General features: G+C 38.7%; 1 protein-coding gene across 1 annotated transcript in view; it reads right to left on the reverse strand.

Moving 5' to 3' along the window:
- The window catches only part of LOC126161033 (dynein beta chain, ciliary-like), a 784705-nt gene that overhangs the window by 143180 nt on the left and 617044 nt on the right, over positions 1-24481 (reverse strand). The window contains exon 42 of the mRNA XM_049916954.1: positions 1206-1416. Coding sequence (XP_049772911.1) covers positions 1206-1416 — 211 coding nt within the window. The remainder of the gene's footprint in view (positions 1-1205; positions 1417-24481) is intronic.

Raw genomic sequence — 24481 nt, forward strand, 5'->3', positions numbered from 1 at the left:
AGATAAGTATGATTTAAAAATGGTACTGTAGTTGTGAAAGCCTGGTCTGATGTAGGAGAGGGCCTGATGACCCTAATCAGATATGATTAAATTATTATTATTATTATTATTAAGCATTACAATCCATGAAGGCTTTTTGCTGCAGAATGGACAATGTTGAACCACTTTGCTCTGTCTTTACAAGTAATTTGCCACTGTCTGTCATGTCCTAGTTTTCTGAGATCATCTTGAATATTGTCCAAGTATCTCATGCGTGGGCGTCCAAGAGGTCGTCTTCCGGTGGGAATCTCTTCAGTCACTTTCTTGATGGTCCTGTTTGGTGGTGCTCTGATGACATGCCCTATCCATTTCAGTCTTTTGGCTTTAATTTTGGCCACTATATCGGAGTCTTTATATAATTTGTAAATTTCATTGTTATTTAGCAATCTCCATTCATCACTGATCCTATCTCTTATGGGTCCAAATATTTTTCTCAAAATTTTTCGTTCAAATACTCTTAATCTGTTTTCCTCTTTTTTTGTGAGAGTCCAGGTTTCAGATCCATAGGTGAGTACTGGTATAATCAATGATTTGTATACTTGTAGTTTGGTGTTCCTAGATATTAACTTGCTTTTGAAAACTTATGATTAAATAAAAAATAAAAATAAATACACAGGAGACCATGTATAGAATGCAAGAGTGACCCATTCTTGAGTACTGCTAGAGAGTTTGAGAATTCTACCAGGTCAAATTACAGGAAGACATCAAAGCAATTCATGGGCTTGCTGCAAAATTTTTTGCTGGTCAGTTTGACAGTGTTACAGAAATGTTTTATGAGCTTATATGGTGCTCCTAGGAGAGAAAAAGACAATCTTTTCACAAAACAGTAATCACAATTTCAGAACACCAGCATCTGTGACAGGCTGCAGAATGACTGCACTGTCCTCAACATTTGGCTTTCATATGGACAGAATAAAAAATAAGGGATATGAAAGCTCATACAGAAGCACACAGGCAACCATTTTTCACTCACTCAACTTGTGAGAGGAACAGCAAAGGAAATGACTGGCAATACCGCAAAATTCCCTCTGCCAGCACTGTACTGGCTTGCAGACTATGTACCTAAATGCAGAAATTCATTGTGGAGTTCAGTTTAGTTAACATTTTTATTTACATTTACCCCTTCTTATAAAATGTATAGCAGGCAAATGGAATCAGTCACTCACCATCCTTCCACTCTCTTGTTGCTGGATTGATTATGCCAAAAAGTTCATCGTTTATAACTGCCTTAGGATTAAGATCATTGAATACAGGTTTTCTTCTCATATTATGATATGTTTTGAACAATGAGCGCCAAACCATAGTTTTTCCTGTTCCGGCATTGCCAACAATAAATACCGAATGTCGTACTTCTAATAATTCTTCAAGTTGAACAATCTACAAAAGAATAATACTACATCACTGATATTCCAACAAATAATGAACATAAAAAAGTGGTTCGTACATGTGGAAAACTAAAATGATGGTAGAGGAATAAACACATATACTTCTACCACAATACAGGCTTACAAACAATTCAAAGGATAAGTTAAACAATGAAAAGTCCAGTGTTATTTTTTGTCATACCTTATGCTTTAACTTTTACATATATTGCAAATTTTTCAATTCAGCTGTTTCTTCAAAATATTGAAATTTTGTAACTCACTCTATTTTACCTATTTATGCTCCTGTGTATTCTGGTGCATTTTCATGTTTGTCATATTTTTTTCAGCTGGAATTTTGAGACTAGTTCTATTTATTATTTTTTCCAGAAGACTTATATGAGTAACTACTTCTATGACATACTGTAAAAGTACTTCAAAACTGAGGCATTTATCTTAATTCCATCAGACTTCTGTCCCAGAATTATTACTTCAATTTTGTGATTTTTTTAGCTCAAAATTCCAGATCATTACAATTTTTTTCTAGAGTGTTGTTAAATAGTAAGATTTATACTTGTATTTTTATTGATCAACTCAATCATTCAATGTACAGAAGTGTACAACATGATATGGGACAAGTCAAAAAAATGACACAAGAACTTATACAGACACAGCACTGTTTCTTACAGGGTACATGTCACTGAAGATATATTACATATGTATTCATAATAATAATACCAGAATAAGAATAATTTCAAATAATAATTTTGGTCATAATCAGACAGCAAAAGTCATTCATGGACAATAAGTTATTTCTAATGGAACAGTTTGATTTTGAAACATAAAAAAATATATAATTTAATTTGTGATAGATCACATTCAAGTAAGTCTTGTATGCTGTAAAAGCAATGCTTTGTAAGGAGTGCTCTTAAGGTATATACCGTATTTACTCGAATCTAAGCCGCACTTTTTTCCGGTTTTTGCTATCCAAAAATCCGCCTGCGGCTTAGAATCGAGTGCAAAGCAAGCGGAAGTTCTGAAAAATGTTGGTAGGTGCCGCCACAACTAACTTCTGCCGTAGAATATATGTAGCGCTACACGGGCATCCTTTGTAGGCACAAAGATAAATACTGGCGCCAAAACCTCTGCGTCAGTAAATAAAATTTAAAAAAAATTGGAAGACGAGCTTTTTTTCTCCGCCCGAGTTTCAACCACTGCATTTTCATACATTATCCAACGAAGTAAATACAAATTCCATATTGTTCATCTTCGAATGTAGCAGAATTTCAATGTACTACGAAAATCCGACTGGCAAGACTGGGATTTTTGTCAATATGGCCAACTCTACGTTCTGAATTTTTTCCTACCTGTGAGAAGAGATGGTTGCTAATAGGAACCTGATGAAATATGAATCACATACAGTATTCTCTTCACCATAAGAATAATACGAATATAAACATTTTGCCATGTATTCTTTCGTGTTTGCTGCTATCTCATTTAAATCCTGTCTGCCTAATAAACTACGAAAACTAGAGTGAGACAACAGCAAACGCGGAAGAATATACGTATCGTGTCATGTTTATATTCGTATTACTCTTATGCCTAATAGTGATACAGTCAGAAATGAAGCACGGCAACTGACTAGATTTTTAAATCTAAGATGACTAATTTCTGTGCAGAATTTTATGTACTAAAGAAGCGGCCGCAAAGATTTTCAAACGGAGAAAAATTTTCGCCAAACTCTCGTTCAGAACATGTCCTATCATACGCAGTCTATTATTTGGTTCTTGTTGATCATTATCAAAGAAAGCAGCAGTGTAAGTAACAACAAATAGCAGTCTCTTGCCATTGTTTCGCTAATGAGACGATTCCTCTCTTTTTTTAATTGTAGGCGGCGGTAGCGCGCACAAAAGCAAGCCATGCCGCGAGCAGCGACAGGCTGTAAACACGCACTATCAGAATGCGACAAACAATGCATCACACAGTATAGTAATGCATTTTCAGCTTAGAGTTACTGACGTAAACACCTATAACATAGAAAACGGCACTTATCAGATCAAAGCAAAATAAGCAATTGATTCAAACCAGACGAAGCACGTGAAAAAGGAAGGGTATCCGTATAAATACGGATGGAGCGCCTGACGCATAGCAATGGCTACCTGGTAAAGCTTAACTGCTAAGCTGACGACGCGAACCAAACTACTGTAGCTGTATCGTCATTCGTTCGGCCTAAATTGTGTCTCATATTACAATGGATCAACTTTGTTTCGATTTGGAGGTGCGGCCTAAAACTTTTCTCTCCCCTTGAATTTCGAGTCTCAAATTTCAGGTGCGGCTTAGATTTGGGATTTTTTTTTTCCCTTTATTTCAAGTCTCATTTTTCAGGTGCGGCTTAGATTCGAGTAAATACGGTATATATTTTTCCCCTAAATACTTTCTACTTCTTTCAGGAGATGGTTGTAGAGTTTGATTCCCATACATTTAACACTATTGCTATACAGTTAAGTAGAATGGGGAACTAGTCTTAACAACTGTTTTGACCTTCTGTCATTGTGGCAACTGTCCAGATTCTTATGCAATCTACTGATGTTTTGTTTAATAAAATAGGGAATTTCAAATATATATTGGCTAGGGAGAGGCAAGATGTTTAATTTTTAAACATTGGTTTACACATTCCTCTTTGTTTTTGTACAGGATTATTCTGATTGCTTTTTTTTTCAGTATAAATCATTTTCTAGATTCAGTACTATGACCCCAAAAAATAATTCCATAGCATAGTACTGAATGGAAAAGAGCATAATCCATACATGTCAATGTGCTGTCATTTTGCTCATCCCTCACTGAGTGGAGCATAAAACAAACTTTGCTTGGCCTGGATAAGATACAAAAGCCTTTTTTATTTTCAGAAGATCTGAAGAATGTACAGCAGCTTAATAAAACTGGTTATCACTGTAGAAAAGCATGACTTCAGTCTGTAATAAAAAACATTTCAATAATTCAGATTTTATGGAATTCTCTACTTTCCAGTACAACAAGCCTTCACATAGAGAAGAAAACTGACGATAATTGTGGCCAAGAGGAACAGCTCCCTATCAATGAATAAAATAAGAACAGTGGAGGGACACGGTTGACAGGTTTTTAATTTTCCCAGAATATAGACACAATTTATAGTATTCTCTTAAATCAGCACGATTATCTAAATGTTCACTACATCAATGAAAATAATCAATTTTTGAAAATATAATGTAATTGGATAGATAAAACATTAGCGGGAGAATATACATGTACAGACATTGAAATTTGCAAGTGTTCAGGGTGAATGTCTTCTTCTTCTGGCAGAAGAATGGATTGGGAAGGAAGAGGGATGAAGGAAAAGTACTGGGAAGTTTAAGAAATAAGGAGAGTTTGGAAAAGTTACCCAGAAACCTGGTTCAGTGCAGACTTATTGGACGGGATGAGGAGGAAAGACTGATTCAAATTATTTAGAATGAATTAGTAGATAAAAAACAGCTATGTATTTTAAGAGAAAGAGCAGTGTGTTTCTCCAGAATAGGTGCTTTTCTGCTGATATCAATAACGGCTGTTCAAATACAAGCTGGAATATCGTAACATAGCTTTATTGGTGACGTAAAAATGGCGTGCTTTATTTTCTTACATAGTTTCCATCAAAAGAAATACATTTTTTCTAATAGATACAAAGCTTTCCAATTCCTTCATTGAAGAAAGAAGTTGGCTGCCCCAGTACCCACCAGCACACAACTTGCTCAACAACAGTGTCATCTTCAAAGTTCTGTCGTCCTAACGCCTTCTTCAGTGAATCAAATGTGGTAGTCACATGGGGGCAGTATGGATTGTAAAGTTACCAGTGCTGCTCAGTGAGTTTTTCACAAGTTAGTGCCACTGTATGCAGCCATAAAATGCCATGCAGAAAGAGGACATCACGAACCAGTTGCTGGCACTGTTTGTTGTGGTAAGTAGTCATGGCACTATCAAGTAGCTTCCAGTAGTATGTCGCATTCTCTTTCCTTCTCCCATTCAGGTAGTCAATGAGTAATATATCTTTTGAGTCCAAAAATACAGTTGTCAAAACTTTTTTGAGCATTGGCCTTGATCAGTGCTGCCACTTGAACTCTCCTAGACTCCATACGCATCCTGGGTATAGTGATGGGCCCATGTTTCATTGCAGGCTGTAATTTGGCCTGCTTCTTCATAGTGATTCAGAAGCTGTCAACAGATGCCTTTCTATGCATTCTATTGAATCTTGGTGAGAAGACATGAAATCCACCTTGCCAATATTTTTCCATATCCAAGTTTGTAAGGTAAAATGGTATCGACATGGCCAACACGTATTCCCACCGGCAATGCAATCTTGGCAACAGTAATGCAGCAATCACCTTCTACAATATCACACACAGTCTGAATATTGACTTCAATGCTACGGGTCACTGGACATCTTTTATAGCTTTGATCTTTCACTTTATCATAACTATTTTGAAACTTCTGGGCTTAAATTTTTCCAAGCCTGTTTTTCCACTCACTCCATCCTCCTCATAATTCATTTCTTTTATCCTTTTAAATATGTGAGGGATTATAGGTTATTATGCTACCATTAAAAAAATGCAACATAAGGTTGCTTAACAATCTTATTTTCTTTTACACTAGTTTTTAAAACTACATGTGGTGTTTTATTTAGTGTTGTTTAGAATTTTTTTCTGTGTCTAACTTCTACAACATTCTCGTGGGTGAAGTCCAGGGTCTTCCTTTTATCTCTGAATTTGTATTTCTCACATGGCCGACTAGCTGTCTGATTAGATTTCTTCTACAGGAAAGCTGAGTCTGCAGTTGTTCTCCACATACATTTTGCTGCATCCAGTAAAGCATATAACTAGAATAACTTCAATCAGCCAAAAGAATAATTTTTTCCACCAGTTATATGATTGTCTTGTAAAACTGTACCGTATTTACTCGAATCTAAGCCGCACTTTTTTTTCCAGTTTTCGTAATCCAAAAAACCGCCTGCGGCTTAGAATCGAGTGCAAAGCAAGCGGAAGTTATGAAAAATGTTGGTACGTGCCGCCACAACTAACTTCTGCCGTCGAATATATGTAGCGCTACGCAGGCATGCGTTGTAGGCACAAAGATAAATACTGGCGCCTAAACCTCTGCGTCAGTAAATAAATTAAAAAAAAAAAGTGGAAGACGAGCTTATTTTCTTCGCCGCGAGTTTCGACCACTGCATTTTCATACATTATCCAACGAAGTAAATACAAATTCCGTATTGTTCATTTTCGAATGTAGCACAATTTCAGTGTATTACGAAAATCTGACTGGCAAGACTGTTTGGGATATTTGTCAATATGGCCAACTCTACGTTCTGAATTTTTTTCTATCTGTGAGAAGAGACGGTTGCTAATAGGAACCTGATGAAATATGAATCACATACAGTATTCTCTTCACCATAAGAATAATACGAATATAAACATTTTGCCATGTATTCTTTCGTGTTTGCTGCTATCTCATTTAAATCCTGTCTGCCTAATAAACTACGAAAACTAGAGTGAGACAACAGCAAACGCGGAAGAATATACGTATCGTGTCATGTTTATATTCGTATTATTCTTACAGTCAGAAAGGAAGCACGGCAAGTGACTAGATTTTTAAATCTAAGATGACTCTAATTTCTGTGCAGAATTTGATGTAATAAAGAAGCGGCCGCAAAGATTTTCAAACGGAGAAAAATTTTCGCCTAACTCTCGTTCAGAACATGTTCTATCATACGCAGTCTATTATTTGATTCTTGTTGATCATTATCAAAGAAAGCAGCAGTGTAAGTAACAACAAATAGCAGTCTCTTGCCATTGTTTCGCTAATGAGTAATGAGACGATTCCTCTCTCTCTCTCTCTCTCTCTCTCTCTCTTTTTTTTTTTTTTAAATTGTACGCGGCGGTAGCGCGTACAAAAGCAAGCCATGTCGCGTGCCGCGACAGGCCGTAAACACGCACTATCAGAATGCGACAAACAATGCATGACACAGTGCAGTAATGCATTTTCAGCTTTAAGAGTGACGCAAACACCTATAACAAAGAAAACGGCATTTATCAGATCAAAGCAAAATAAGCAATCGATTCAAACCAGACGAAGCACGTGAAAAAGGAAGGGTGCCCGTATAAATACGGACGGAGCGCCTGACGCATAGCAATGGCTACGTGGTAAAGCTTAACTGCTAAGCTGACGACGCGAACCAAACTACTGTAGCTGTATCGTCATTCATTCGACCTAAATTGTGTCTCATATTACAATGGACCAACTTCGTTTCGATTTGGAGGTGCGGCCTAAAACTTTTCTCTCCCCTCGAATTTTGAGTCTCAAATTTCAGGTGCGGCTTAGATTCGGGAAATTTTTTTTCCTTTATTTCGAGTCTCATTTTTCAGGTGCGGCTTAGATTCGAGTGCGGCTTAGATTCGAGTAAATACGGTAACCACAATACTGATAAGCCCTGACAACTCCGTCAATAAACTTAGAGTATTGCAAAATAACAGACAGTTTTAGGAACTGCAAAGGCTCTTTCTTTCTGTAACCAGTGATCAACTAGGTTTGAGGACCAAAAAATGTATGGAACATTGCCACGGACTAAAAGATATGTAATTTTCATCTTTCTGTGATAGGTGTGTAACTCAGATTCATCAAGTTTCATCTTCTTCAAATAGCATGGAAAGTCTTTCCTAGAAGATATAGCTATACATGTTAGATGAAATTGCATTTCCTACAATTTTGAGCAACTCTGGGGGCTTGCATGGAACCTGTCAGTAAAGATACGATAGTCTAAACCATCTGGACAAGCTTGCAATTGCTGTGCAAAGTGAACCACTCTTCGGGTTCCACAAGGTAAATCAGAACGAACTACACTTTTCATAGTTGTCTTACCATAATAAAGAATTTGGGGAAAACACAATCACTCTCTGACTCACAGAAACACAAATCTCGTAAACCTCCCTTCATAGGCTTCTATGGATATTAGCACGTAAATTGAATTCTTCCTTTGAATCCTACTGTGCTCTCATCTACAGCCAAATTTCTTTTTGGTATACATCAAGTTCTTTGCATTTACCATCAATATACTCACTAACATCCTTCACCTTGTCCCTCTTATACAGTGACACACCTGTGCTGTGACAGGTGAAAATAAATGCAGCATTCAAAATATTTGAATAAAAAAGGAGACAGGGGAAAAGATCCTTGACAAATGGAGTTTGTTCTAACCAGTCTACTGTAAAACAGTCAAATAGTTCTGCATTCAAATTCAAGGCCCCGTTCAATATTACACCAAGCTCGTAGTGAAATTGCGTGCTCATGGAATATCGTCTCTGTTATGTGACTGGATTTGTGATTTCCTGTCAGAGAGGTCACAGTTCATAGTAATTTACAGAAAGTCATCGAGTACAACAGAAGTGATTTCAGGCGTTCCCCAAGGTAGTGTTATAGGCCCCTTGCTGTTCCTTATCTATATAAATGATTTGGGAGACAATCTGAGCAGCTGTCTTTGGTTGTTTGCAGATGACGCTGTCGTTTATCGCCTAATAAGCCATCAGAAGATCAAAACAAACAGCGAAATGATGTAGAAAAAATATTTGAATGGTGCGAAAAGTGGCAGTTGACCCTAAATAACAAAAAGTGTGAGGTCATCCACATGAGTGCTAAAAGGAACTCGTTAAACTTCAGTTACACGATAAATCAGTATAATCTAAAAGCTATAAATTCAACTAAATACCTAGGTATTACAATTACGAGCAACTTAAATTGGAAAGAACACACAGAAAATGTTGTGGGGAAGGCTAACCAAAGGTTGCATTTTGTGGGCAGGACACTTAGAAAATGTAACAGACTTACTACAGAGACTGCCTACACTACATTTGTCAGTCCTCTTTTAGAATACTGCTGTGCGGTGTGGGATCCTTACCAGATAGGACTGACGGAGTATGTCGAAAAAGTTCAAAGAAAGGCAGCACGTTTTATATTATCGCGAAATATGTGAGAGAGTGTCACAGAAATGATACAGGATTTGGGCTGGAAATCATTAAAAGAAAGGTGTTTTTCGTTGCGACGGAATCTTCTCAAGAAATTCCAGTAACCAACTTTCTCCTCCGAATGTGAAAATATTTTGTTGACACCAACCTACATAGGGAGGAATGATCATCACGATAAAATAAGGGAAATCAGAGCTCGTACGGAAAGATATAGGTGTTCATTCTTTCCGCATGCTACACGAGATTGGAATAATAGAGAATTGTGAAGGTGGTTCTATGAACCCTCTGCCAGGCACTTAAATGTGATTTGCAGAGTATCCATGTAGATGTAGATGTGGACCTTCAATTTTTCTAATGAAACATCATTCCATGAGTGCCATGTTCAGCGTTTTGTAAGCGGAGTGATATTTTTCCTTTGTTAATATACATGTTTGTAGATTTCACAATTTCACTAATAAGATTGTTAGTGAAGATGATGTGGAAATAATAAAGTATAGATTTCGGTCAAAAACCATGAGGAATGGTGAAATCTTGTTGCTTGACAGAAAAATTAAATTTCGTGAAACCATCATCACCATTGTGATGAAACTTCCAGGTATTTGCTATAGATTGGGTCTCTTCAAGACTTTGCACTCCATTAGTAGATTGTGATTCAATAGCTTTTATATCACTGCACACAGCAATCTCTCCATGATCACTTTCATCACTAATTCTCCTTCATTCTCAATGTCTTCGAGAAGCCACTTAGCAATATCATCACTTACATATTTTCTACTGGTCATTATCCTACTAGAAAGGTGCAAACACAATATGGTTTGAGGTGTCAGTGCTTCATACTAAGTGCTGCCATGCACCTAATGAATTCCAAAAATGGTGCAGGTGGAAATTACAATAGTGAAAACATGTCAGAAATTCATCCAAAATTGAAGCCATATCAGAAAATTGTGTCAGATACAGTCTGACATTTTATTCAAAAGGATTAAACAAACACTTGGGTTTTACACAGAGTACTTTCACCAAGCTGTGCTTGCAGTCTCTTCAAAATGTCACTTGCTTTCACTCCTTTTTGGTGAAAAAACGAATAATAATTCACTGTGGAACAGAAACAGCTATTACCTGTTTACTCAAAGTGATAATGAAATGACAGACTTGAGTGTGTTGACTACGTGTCTGGCTATCCCCTCTTCTATCCCCTCTTCATTCTACTATAAAAGATTTCCCAAGATGCCGGACTGCTCATGCCATGTGAGTCCAATGAACAAAGTTCAAGTTTACATTTGGATGGCCATCATATAGTATCATGATTTGTAATGGATTAAAAACTGAAATCTACAAGTAATTTCTGTAATCAACTATGTTAACAGATTAGTGTTAATTGTAACTCACTACAGTGTACATTTGCAGAAGTAGCATGGTGGACACTACAAATCACGAGTGTGTTAGTGCTTCAAATATAGAATGAAGAGTGAAAAATATGTGTAATATACAGATATCGAGGTTTTTATAGTGCTCCTAAGTGTATTGTGCATCATATCATCACAAAAATAGAGGAAAAGAGGAAGTAGAAACAGTTACACATAGTGAACAGTTAAACACAGTGAAACAAACCAAGATAGCTAGTGTTTAGTGAAATAATACTGTGAATATAGTCAAATTTGTGAAAATAAACAAGAGAAGAATCAAGTCTACATGAGTAATTTTCGACATTACAAGAGAGTTTGTTACAATATCAAGCTAGTGAAATTTGTATAAACTGTGGACACAGTGTAAATATAAATCAGTGCATGTACTAGTGAAAACCTTTGAAATAAGTGAGTAGCACAATTCTGAACTATATGTTCAAAGTGCACAAACGAAACGGAAACGAAGACACAATAGTACCAGTATTCCAGGTATGCTTACTCTAATAAAAATGTTTTTCTGCGAAGCATGGTGCAGAAAAGTAAATCATCATAATGCACAGCATGTAAATTGGTCAGCGCAAGGCACAGAATGAAATCAATGGCTCGAAACTAAACATGGTACAAGGAAATACTCAGGATGAAATTACCCGACAACGAATGAAAGATGAAGTTTTGCGAGTGGATGCTCTAACTGCACACCCTACTGACAGTTTGAAGGCTCTAAAAGAACAAATAAACTGTATGAGTGCAACAAACGGTGCGTCAATTTGTTCAGATGACTGAAAATGTAGACCAAATTTATAAAAGGAAAAACAAAACAGTGATATTTGCTGAATGTTCCAATAATTGTGTTACATAACACATCCCAGTAAAAGTAAATATTGTACAAACAGAAATGCAATTAGCAGGGAAAGGAATCAGGAATCAATGTAATACAGCTATGCCAGAAACTAAAGTTCTTATGCTGACTGACAAAAATGACAGAAACTGTGTAAGCCTGTTAAATGAATTATCACAAGAAATACTCTCTGTAACATCCTTTTGTTAAACCAGGTGTGTTATTTAATGAAGTTACTAGAGACAATCATAGCAGAATCGAACACCTAGGAAAAGAAGACACCCTGTCTGTGCTGGATCAAATGACAGCAGAAACTGTAATATTTGAAATGCTGTAGAAGAGTTAATCAGGAATACGTTACACACAAGGGTGATACTGTGTACAATTCCATACCAGCAAGACAGGGTACAGACAAATTATGTCATATATCAGCTGAACAAGTACATTGTAAAAACCTGTGAACAATACAATCGTGTCTCAGTACTTGATGTAAACAGATTCCTAAGAAGACAAGATTTCACATGGCAAGGATTGCATATAAACAAAAGAGGAAGAAAGAAACTATGCAGAGAATTAAAGTATGCAATAACAACCAAAAAGCAGACCTTAGTCATGGGAAACAACTTAACAGTAACCATCATGCCAGAAGTAGAAAAATCAAAAAAACCAGGAAGATGGAAAAACTGGACAATCACATTCCAACAATGAGATTGACCACACTGAACCAAGAAAAATAGAAGCAGATGCAGCATTAACAGCAGTACTGGAACAAGCAACATCATCATCATCCCAGTCAACAGCAGAACCACAACCACCATTGGCAACAGCAGCAGAACCACAGTCACCAGTGGCAGCAGCATCCCAAGAATCATTATCATCAGAAACACAGGCAACGGAAAATGCAACATCAGCACTGGCAGAAGTAATAGGAGCCACTCATCCCCTTAATAAGACAAGAACTTCACCACCATGACATCTGAAGGAGCAGTCAACATTGGAAAATCCATCAAATGGCCATATCAGTATGTCAAGAAGAGGAAAGCAACAGTTCCATCCCATCTCAATGATTTTTTGCTGAAGGGCTACAGGAAAACCACAGTAAGATAACTACAAGTGTAATGTTCTTACATATTAATGTGTAGTCTCTTAAGAACAAACTTAATGAACTTCAGTATTGGTTGGAAAACTTAAACTGCATTGTGATTTCAATAAATGAACACTGGTTTAGCAATGAAGAACCTAAATTAAGTGTACCATTCGGATATGAATTGTCAACTAGCTACTGTAGAACAAGTATTAAACATGGTGGTGTATCTGTATATGTAAAAATAGTGTGAACCTAATCTACGAAGTTATAGATGTAAGTGGACTGTGCGTAGAAGCAAAATTTGAAGCTGCAGCCATAATGTTGCCAAACCCGGAAATTATAATAGCTTCAGTACACTGACCCCCAAAACACAATGAAGACCTTTTTGTGCAGCTTCTGGAGAAACTGATACTCTTGCTACTCAAATACAAAAATTACAGAATACTAATATTTGGTCATATCAATATAGACATCAGGTTTAAGAACAGAAAGGTTGATCACTTGCTAAATACATTAAGGTCCCTTAACCTCAGTTGCATAAATGACACACCCACAAGACAGGAAGCATGTCTAGATAACATAATTTGTAATTTTCATCTAAACAAAACAGAATTCAACACAATCAAGCTAGGCATTTCAAATCATGAGGGACTATGGCTCAGACAAACTCTTATCAGTAAAGCACCTGTAACTTCCACAGACTGTAGAAAAATTTTAAGACCAATTAACAAATCAAAGCTAAACAAGTTGATAAGTAAATTGAATTTAATAAAATCGCATAAAATAATAACCACTGCAGGTGCAAATGAATCTACCAACAAATATCTAGAGCTGTTAACTGAAAATTTTGAAGCATGTTGTCCTAAACGCTGCAAGAAAATATCAAAGCAAAATTGTAACACCAAACCACAAATCCTAAAAAAACTGGTACACCCCAAATCTAAGTAGAATAAGAATCATAATGCTACTCTGTCATGATAGGTCCAAGCACAATAATGCTGACAAGGAAATGTATATAAAAGTGAAAAAGATTAACTGATTGAAATCAAGGCAGCTAAGTGCAAAACAAATGATACATATATACTGAACTCAATGAATAAATGCAAAGCTGCATGGGAAATTATTAAAACAGAAACTAACTGTGATGATAAAGTATACCAGACACCAATTCCACCTAATATTCTAAATGCACATTTTGTCAATCCTCTATCAGATAACAGCATAATGGAGAATGAGAGTAAGGCAGAGGCATTGCTGCCAGAAATGAACAGTTAGTAGACAGACAGCTTTCACTGGACTTGTGTAACTGAGAAGATGGTAATAGCTAAGCTCAGTAATTCTAGAGCAGAGGATTACTATGGTCTCTCAAGTTATGTTATTAAATATATCAGAAATCAAATTATAACACCACTGACTAAGATAATCAACAAAATCTTAAATGAAGGTAATTATCCAGGATGTTTAAAAATATCTGTAGTTAAACCAGTACATAAGAAATGATATATAGCATCAACAGACAACTATCGACCAATATCACTTATACCCATAATATCAAAAATAATAGAATACTGCATGCATAAACAGATGAGTCAATATTTTGAATATAATGATATACTCACCTCCTCACAGTATGGTTTCAGATCCAGCCTTTCTACAGTCAAAGCAGTGGAGAGTATGGTAGCAAAAATACACAATTGGTTTGAAAATAAAGATATTATCTGTGCATCACTGTTGGACCTCAGGAAAGCTTTTGATATGGTCTTATCTGGTATTCTCATAAAGAAACTCTACCACTACGGAGTGAGAGAGAATGCTCTATGCCTAATGCAGTCATACTTAGAAAATAGAAAACAGTTAGTTAAGGTAAATAATCAAACGTCAGAATGTCTCCCAGTTGTAAAGGGCATACCTCAAGGATCTTTTCTTGGACCTTTCCTTTTCATTATTTATATAAATGATTTACCTGCAGTTGTATCATGTGATTCAGTGCTATATGCTGATGACACAACACTCATCACTTGTGATACTAATCTTGAAAATGTGCAACACAGCATGGCAGTGGCAATAGAGAGGTGCACTTCTTGGTTTGAGGCAAATGTACTGTAGAAGAATGATAGTAGAACTGAAGCTATTGTATTCAATCTGAATGATCCCAGTCATCATAAAACAATAAAATTATTAGGATTTCAAATAGATCAAAAGCTCAGCTGGGATACCCACACAGGGAAGATATGTGGCAGAGTGGCACGTTCCATATATCTGCTGTAAAAGCTGAGGAGCACAGTCAGTAAAGAACTTCTGTTATATGTATATTGTCACAGAAGAAGCTGAGTAGTACCATGGTGCAGTGGTTATGATACTAAACTGTTGCCTGGAGGGTCATGAGTTCAAAATTCACCTAGACTGTACAATTTTAATGTCCATATTCGGTTCGAGTACATTCTAGAAGTATCCCCAAATGTCAAGAATCATTGTACTGGAATGTGCTGCAGCTGTATATATACTATATGTGTTCTGGCTGGAGGCAGTTCGGTCCACACTCTTGTATGTGCAAGTGCTGAATAAACCTTCGTTAAGTGAAGTTAGTGGCCGTCATTCATCTAGTTACACTTCTTCTACATGACATTATTCTGGTGGAGGCACTGGGTATTGGAACTTGTGATAGCGCACATTATCGACGACACAGTGGCTCCCATAAGGCCACGACAGAGCCACCATTTATGTGGCGAGTAACCCGAGTTCGAGCCATATTCAACAGATCTCAATCTACCAGAGACACAAGAAGAAGAGGACGTTACGATGAAAGCAACTGTGTGCCACCACATGAGACGTCCTTCCAGGTTCTCTAGTGACAATGGCCAAGATCCAAACAAGTGGCTGAAGGTATATGAGCGTATAGCAGAATTTAACAAATGTGATGACACAGTGTGTTTGGCTAACGTATTTTTCTACTCAGAGGGCGCTGCCAAGCAATGGTATGAGAACAATGAGGAGAAGTTCACAAGTTGGGAAGTATTCCAGGCAGAACTGTGCAAGTATTTTGGCCACACACAATGACAGAAGTGCAAGGCTGAAGATAAATTAAAGTGCCAGGGCACAGTGTCCAGGAGAAACTACAGCATCCTAAATTCAAGACGTCTTGGAGCTGTGTAAAATAGTGGATCCTAGAACGAAGAAGGAAGATGAGGTTGCACATCTCATGAAGGGTGTTGCTGAGGACATGTATCAAGTCCTACTCCTGAAGGTGGTTTCAACAGCAGATGACTTCATAAAATGGTGCCATTATATCGAGACAATGCAACAAAAAAGAATTACAGGCAAGAAGTTTGAACAGCTTCCAAATATTGTATCGATGCCTGTGATGGAGGAAGCAACTGATTTCACAAGCATTCTTCATCAGATAGTGAGAGAGAAAGTTCAGAAGGCACCTGGATTGCACGGCGAGCAAAAAACTGAGATGCTTCAAGAGGTCATAAGGGACGAAGTGGAACAGACATTGAATCCAATCTCTCGTCCTTCATTTCCAATAAAATGGTGAAAAAGTCAAGACCCAGGTGGAGTTACGTTCCTACAATGCCCCATGAGGAACCTATTTGGGCACCAAGGAAGACTGGCTTCTGGAGGACCTAGGATAACCAACCAGTATTTTTCCACTGCAGACAACCGGGATATGTGATGTGGTATTGTCGAGAAAGGCAGTGGATATTTGATGATGCCCGCACCAGAAGACAGCAGGCCGAACTTAGCCGACACCAACTCTGGAACGATGAAGATGTGGGTGCAGGACGACATAGGTCACCATCGCCACAAGCTAGCCACTGGAGAGGATGCTCCCCAACACACCGATCAAGATCTCCATCGCTGTTTAGAAGCTCCAGCTGATCACCTAGCCACTGTGACCTGGAAAACTAAAGGATGCGACCTTCATTGGAGGTGAGACTGTCGAAGACAAATATCCTCCACCGTTGATCACTACAAAAATGATAGGAAACTACGTCAATATGGATGGCCAACCAGCCCAAGCTCTTGTGGAGTCTGGAGCATCATATTTAGTCATTTTGCAGAAGTACCATCGCCAATTGCAGAAAACCGTATTCATCGACAACAAAACATCTCTGCTGAAGGTGGCTAATGGGAAATATATAAAACCTACAGGATGATGTACCATTCGTGTGGGTTTAAGTGGCCATACACAGCCCTTAGAATTCATTGTCTTACAAGAGTGTAGTCATGACATCATTCTCAAATGGGACTTTTTGAAAGCTTCGAAGATTAAGTTAGATGATATGAGATACTGTGGACAGGAAGATGTGCACCCAAGTGTGTGGAGACTATGTGTGCTGGATGAAGTGTTCATTCTTGCAGTCAGCGCTAGAAAGGTAACTGTCATGTGTCATGCCATGCATCAACACTTGGATCTTGTAGTGGAATGTAAGAGAAGCATACCAGTGAAGTATAACTTGGTCATTACAGCCTCTGTCGTCTCGTTTAAGAATGGATTCGGCGAATTGTGGATAGTTAACTGTTGCTGAGAACCACAGATCCTTCTTAGATGCATGTGCATAGCAAACACTGAGCCATTAATTGAAGAACAGCTGAACATCATAGAAACCTCCCATGCCGAGTCTGTGGGCGCTACCACTACGAAACAAGATCTTCTAGCTCGATTATCACCAGATCTCACTAAGGAACAACACAAGAAGCTACTTGCCATTCTTCAAGAGTTATCTGAATGCTTCAATCCACAGGTGAAGAGCAAATTAGACAAATCAATGGTGAAGCACTGGATTAGCATTGGAGACCATCAATCAATAAGCCACAGAGCATAGCATGTGTCAGGAACGGAATGTCGAATAATTCGTGATGAGGTAAAGAAAATGATGAAGAATGGCATCATTCAGCCTTTGCAGAGCCCATGGTCGTCATCAGTTGTCCTCGTGAGGAAGAAGGATGGCAGTTGGCGCTTTTGTGTTGATTACAGGAAGCTTAATAAGATGACTAAAAAGGACATTTACCCTCTTCTACCAATTGACAATACACTAGATTGTCTGAAGGGGGCTGAGTTTTTCTCAACCATGGACATGTACTCGGGATACCGGCTCATCATAAGAAAACAGCATTCATCACCCCTGAGGGCCTACATGAGTTTAAGGTAATGCTGTTTGGTTTGTGTAATGCACCAGCAACTTTTGAGCGGATGATGGGTAATCTTCTAAGGCACTTGAAGTGGATGATGTGTCTTTGTTATTTAGATGACATTATAGTGTTCTCCGAGACATTTGATGAACATATAAAAAGACCGAGGGCCATTCTTAAGTGTCTCCAACAAGGGGGACTGAAACTTAATCCAAGAAAGTGTCTATCTGGAGCAAAAGAAATCAAAATACTTGGACACCTTGTGTCAAATGAAGGTGTGTGTCCAGACCCATAAAAGGTGAGATCTATAATGGAATTTCCTATTCCTAAAAGTATTAGAGAGGTGAGAAGCTTCCTCGGATTATGTTCTTATTACCGTCGTTTTATCAAAGACAGGCCACTCCAAGAGTTGTTAAAAGCTGATGCTAAATTTATCTGGCGTGGTGCTCAACAAGATTATTTTGAAGTTCTGTGAAAAGCTCTGACAAATTACCCTTTACTTGGTCTGTATGATGAGAGAGCACCTACAGAACTACCGTATTTACTCGAATCTAAGCCACACTTTTTTTCCTGTTTTTGTAATCCAAAAAACCGCCTGCGGCTTAGAATCGAGTGCAAAGTAAGCGGAAGTTCTGAAAAATGTTGGTAGGTGCCGCCACAACTAACTTCAGCCATCGAATATATGTAGCGCACAATGATAAATACTGGCGCCAAAACCTCTGCGTCAGTAAATAAATTTAAAAAAAGGTGGAAGACGAGCTTTTTTCTCTGGCCCGAGTTTCGACCACTGCATTTTCATACATTATCCAACAAAGTAAATACAAATTCCGCATTGTTCATCTTCGAATGTAACAGCATTCCAATGTACTACGAAAATCCGAATGGCAAGACTGTTCGGGATATTTGTCAATATGGCCAACTCTACATTCTGAAATTTTCCTACCTGTGAGAAGAGATGGTTGCTAATAGGAACTTTTTGAATTGTGAATCACATCCAGGATTCTCTTCACCATAAGAATAATATGAATATAAACATTTTGCCATGTATTCTTTCGTGTTTGCTGCTATTCATTTAAATCCTGTCTGCCTAATAAACTACGAAACTAGAGTGAGACAACAGCAAACGCGGAAAAATATACATCATGTCATGTTTATATCCGTATTATTTTTATGCCTAATAGTGATACAGTCAGAAATGACGCACGGCAATTGACTAGATTTTTAAATCTAGGATGACCCTAATTTCTGTGCAGAATGTAATGTACTAAAGAGGCATCTGCAAAGATTTTCAAATGGAGAAAAATTTTCGCTAAACTCTCGTTCAGAACATCTTCTATCATACGCAGTCTATTATTTAGTTCTTGTTGATCATTATCAAAGAAAGCAGCAGTGTAAGTAACAACAAATAGCAGTCTCTTGCCATTGTTTCGCTAATGAGATGATTTTTTTAAAAATTGTAAGTGGCGGTGGCGCGCACAAAAGCAAGCCATGCCGCGAGCGGCGACTGGCCGTAGCGTAGACACTCATTATCAGAATGTGACAAACAATGCATGACACAATACAGTAATGCATTTTCAGCTTAGAGTGACGTAAACACCTACAACAAAAAGAACGGCACTTATCAGATCAAAGAAAAATAAGCAATCAATTCAAACCAGACGGAGCACGTGAGAAAGGAATCGTACCCGTATAAATACGGATGGAGCGCCTGACGCATAGCAATGGCTACCTGTTAAAGCTTAACTGCTAAGCTTACGACTCGAACCAAACTACTGTAGCTGTATCGCCATTCATTCGACCTAAATTGTGTCTCATATTTCAATGGACCACCTTTGTTTCGATTTGGAGGTGCGGCCTAAAACTTCTCTCTCCCCTTGAATGTCGAGTCTCTAATTTCAGGTGCGGCTTAGATTCGGGAAATTTTTTTTTTTCCCTTGATTTCAAGTCTCATTTTTCATGTGCGGCTTAGATTCGAGTAAATACGGTATGCACAGATGTCAGCCGGTATGGGATCTGTGCTGTTCTGGTGCAAATATCGGATGCAAAAGAGAAGGTTATAGCCTATGCTTCTAGGACACTTACAAAAGCTGAGAGAAACTACTCAATTACAGAAAGACGATGTCTTGCTGTCATCTGGGTCATGTGCAAATTTTGACAGTATCTCTATGGAAGGCCATTCACAGTTGTTACAGACCATCATTCACTTTGTTGGCTGACACATATTAAGGATCCAACAGGATGACTCGCTAGGTGGGCACTATGTCTTCAAGAGTATGACATAGTGTACAAAAGTGTAAGAAAACACCAAGATGCCAACTGTCTCTCAGGAAACCTTGTGCAAGACCATCAAGACTTTGATGCAGGTAGCGACTGTCTCGCTGCACTCCAGGATGTCTCTGCTGAGCAGAAGAAGGACGCCAAGATATTGCAAATTATGCTTGCCTTAAATCAGTCAGAGGATGTGAAAGGACAATTTAAGGTAGTTAAATGGATTACTTTGCAAGAAACACTTTGATCCATTTGGAAAGAGGTGGCTACCAATGATTCCTAAACACATGCACTTAGATCTTCTACAGAAATTCCATGACATACCTAAGGCCAGACATTTAGGATTTATTAAGACCTATGATAGAATCCCCAAGAGATTTTTCTGGCCAACTTTATTTGGAGTGCCCATCACTATGTATCACGCTGTAGAGAGTGCCAGAGGAGGAAGGCAGCTCCTCAGAAACCACCTGGCCAACTCATACCAATTCCACCAGCTGAAACGCCTTTCCAGCGTGTTGGGATTCACCTCCTCAGATGATTTCCAACGTCTGCTAGTGGCAATAGATGGATTTTTGTTTGCACTGATTATCTGACACGTTATGTCATTACAAAAGCCATGAAAACGGCTGAAGAATCTGAGATAGCCAAATTTATCATGGAAGATATTGTATTAAAACACGGTGCCCCAAGGTCATTAATTACGGGTTGAGGGAAAGTTTTTCAATTGAGTCTTGTGACAGAGGTAAACAGTCGGCGCAACATTACTCATCACATGACGACTGCCTACCATCCAAAAACTAACGGGCTTACTGAATGCCTTCATAAGACCTTGGCCGACATGCTATCAATGTTCGTCAATGTTGAGCAGAACAACAGGGATGAGGTGCTCCTTTAGTGACGTTTCTCTATAACACTGCCAAACAAGACATCACTGGATTTACGCCATTTTTCCTGGTGCATGGGCGTGAGGCGACTACAACGATGGACATTGTGTTTCCGTTACATCCTGACGACGTGGACGATGACTACAACGGCTAGATGTTAACCAGAGTTGAGGAAGCTTGGCAGTTAGCTTGACTCTGCATGCTGCAGGCTCAAGAAAATGATCACTGAAGGTATGACGTGGGCCACCGCACTGTTGTCTACCAGCCTCATGACCTCGTCTCGATCTCTGGATCTTCACTCCTGTTCAGAAGGTTGGTCTCTCTGAGAAGCTCCTTAGGCACTGCTTTGGACCTTATAAGGTAGTAAGACAGTTGTCTTATGTTACTTATGAAGTTGAAGATTTCGATCCCGGCGGTAGACGACGAAAGATTAGAGATACGGTCCACATCCTTCAAATGAAGCCATAAAAGGATCCTGCAACCCAGGGTAAATTTGAAGCTCCACCGACATGCAACAAGCAGAAACGTGATGACGAGCGTAGCAGCAAAAGAAGTTCCAAGAAGATCACTGCCAGGACAAGCATCAGTCATTGGGAGTCAGAGTATGCAGGACTGATGACTTGTTCCCGGACTAGGAGGACATAACACCGAGATGCTGTTGTCTTAACGAGAGAGCAATGTCAGCAGAAGAATCTGAGTAGCACTGTGGTGTAGTGGTTATGATGCTAAACAATTGCATGGATGGCTGTGAGTTCAAAACTCACCTAGACTGTACAATTTTGATTTCTATATTCGGTTTGAGTACATTTTAGAAGTATCCACAAATGTCACCAATCATTGTACTGGAATGTTCTGTAGCTATATATATGCTGTATGTGTTCTGGCAGGAGGCAGTTTGGTCCTTGTATAATCTAATCTAATCCGCACTCTTGTATATGCAAGTGCTGAATAAACCTTCGTTAAGTGAAGTTAGTGTCCATCATCATTCATCTAATTACACCTTCTTCTACATGACAATGACAGTATTTTGCATTCTTCCATTCACACCTGAGTTATGGAATACTATTATGGGGCAATTCTGTAGGCTCAAAATTAGTGTCTAAATGGCAAAAGAAAGCCACAAGGTGCTTAGCAGAACTTAGCCTTAATTCATTAGATAATAAATTAGAGGCTACTGGCATTTTCTGCAACCTGTCATAAGCCTTTGAGTGTGTGAACCACAGCATTCTCTTAAGTAAATTACAATATTATAGTGTCACCGGCAAACTGGTTTGAGTCTTATCTGTCTAACAGGAAACAATGGGTGTCGTTGCAAAATACCTGTGCTGTAAGCAGTCAGTCTTCATCTGACGGGGAATTAATTACATGGGGTGTTCCTCAATGTTCCATCTTGGGTCCTTTGCTTTTTCTTGTGTACATTAATGACCTCTCATCTGTTACATTGCCAGAGGCTAAGTTTGTTTTGTTTCCAGATGATACAAACATTGCAATAAGTAGCAAGTCAAGTACAGATTTAGAAATAGCTGCTAATCAAATTTTCACTGACATTAATAAGTGGTTTAAAGCTAATTCACTGTCATTAAACTTTGAGAAGACCCACTATATGCAGTTCAGAGCCTTTAAGAGATTTCCTTCCAGCATCAGTATAACATATGAAGACATGCAGATCAAAGAGGATGACAGTGTTTAATTTCTGGGATTACAACTCGATAATAAATTCACTTTGGAAGGGCACACCACAGAATTGCTTAAGTGCCTAAACAAGTCTGTGTTTGCCATGAGAATGATGTCAGATGTAGGAGATATAAATATAAAAAAACTTACATACTTTGCTTACTTTCATTCTATTATGTCATATGGGATCATATTCTGGGGTAACTCATCAAACCGAGCAAAAGTTTTTATGGTGTAAAACATCTACATCTACATTTATACTCCGCAAGCCACCCAACGGCGTGTGGCGGAGGGCACTTTACGTGCCACTGTCATTACCTCCCTTTCCTGTTCCAGTCGCGTACGGTTCGCGGGAAGAACGACTGTCTGAAAGCCTCCGTGCGCGCTCTAATCTCTCTAATTTTACATTCGTGATCTCCTCGGGAGGTATAAGTAGGGGGAAGCAATATATTCGATACCTCATCCAGAAACGCACCCTCTCGAAACCTGGCGAGCAAGCTACACCGCGATGCAGAGCGCCTCTCTTGCAAAGTCTGCCACTTGAGTTTGTTAAACATCTCCGTAGCGCTATCACGGTTACCAAATAACCCTGTGACAAAATGCGCCGCTCTCCTTTGGATCTTCTCTACCTCCTCCGTCAACCCGATCTGGTACGGATCCCACACTGATGAGCAATACTCAAGTATAGGTCGAACGAGTGTTTTGTAAGCCACCTCCTTTGTTGATGGACTACATTTTCTAAGGACTCTCCCAATGAATCTCAAGCTGGTACCCGCATTACCAACAATTAATTTTATATGATCATTCCACTTCAAATCGTTCCGCACGCATACTCCCAGATATTTTACAGAAGTAACTGCTACCAGTGTTTGTTCCGCTATCATATAATCATACAATAAAGGATCCTTCTTTCTATGTATTCGCAATACATTACATTTGTCTAGGTTAAGGGTCAGTTGCCACTCCCTGCACCAAGTGCCTATCCACTGCAGATCTTCCTGCATTTCGCTACAATTTTCTAATGCTGCAACTTCTTTGTATACTACAGCATCATCCGCGAAAAGCCGCATGGAACTTCCGACACTATCTACTAGGTCATTTATATATATTGTGAAAAGCAATGGTCCCATAACACTCCCCTGTGGCACGCCAGAGGTTACTTTAACGTCTGTAGACGTCTCTCCGTTGATAACAACATGCTGTGTTCTGTTCACTAAAAACTCTTCAATCCAGCCACACAGCTGGTCTGATATTCCGTAGGCTCTTACTTTGTTTATCAGGCGACAGTGCGGAACTGTATCGAACGCCTTCCGGAAGTCAAGAAAAATAGCATCTACCTGGGAGCCTGTATCTAATATTTTCTGGGTCTCATGAACAAATAAAGCGAGTTGGGTCTCACACGATCGCTGTTTCCGGAATCCATGTTGATTCCTACATAGTAGATTCTGAGTTTCCAAAAATGACGTGATACTCGAGCAAAAAACATGTTCTAAAATTCTACAACAGATCGACGTCAGAGATATAGGTCTACAGTTTTGCGCATCTGCTCGACGACCCTTCTTGAAGACTGGGACTACCTGTGCTCTTTTCCAATCATTTGGAACCTTCCGTTCCTCTAGAGACTTGCGGTACATGGCTGTTAGAAGGGGGGCAAGTTCTTTCGCATACTCTGTGTAGAATCGAACTGGTATCCCGTCATGTCCAGCGGACTTTCCTCTGTTGAGTGATTCCAGTTGCTTTTCTATTCCTTGGACACTTATTTCAATG

The sequence above is a fragment of the Schistocerca cancellata genome, chromosome 2, assembly GCF_023864275.1.
Source record: "Schistocerca cancellata isolate TAMUIC-IGC-003103 chromosome 2, iqSchCanc2.1, whole genome shotgun sequence".
Taxonomy (NCBI): Eukaryota; Metazoa; Arthropoda; class Insecta; order Orthoptera; family Acrididae; genus Schistocerca; species Schistocerca cancellata.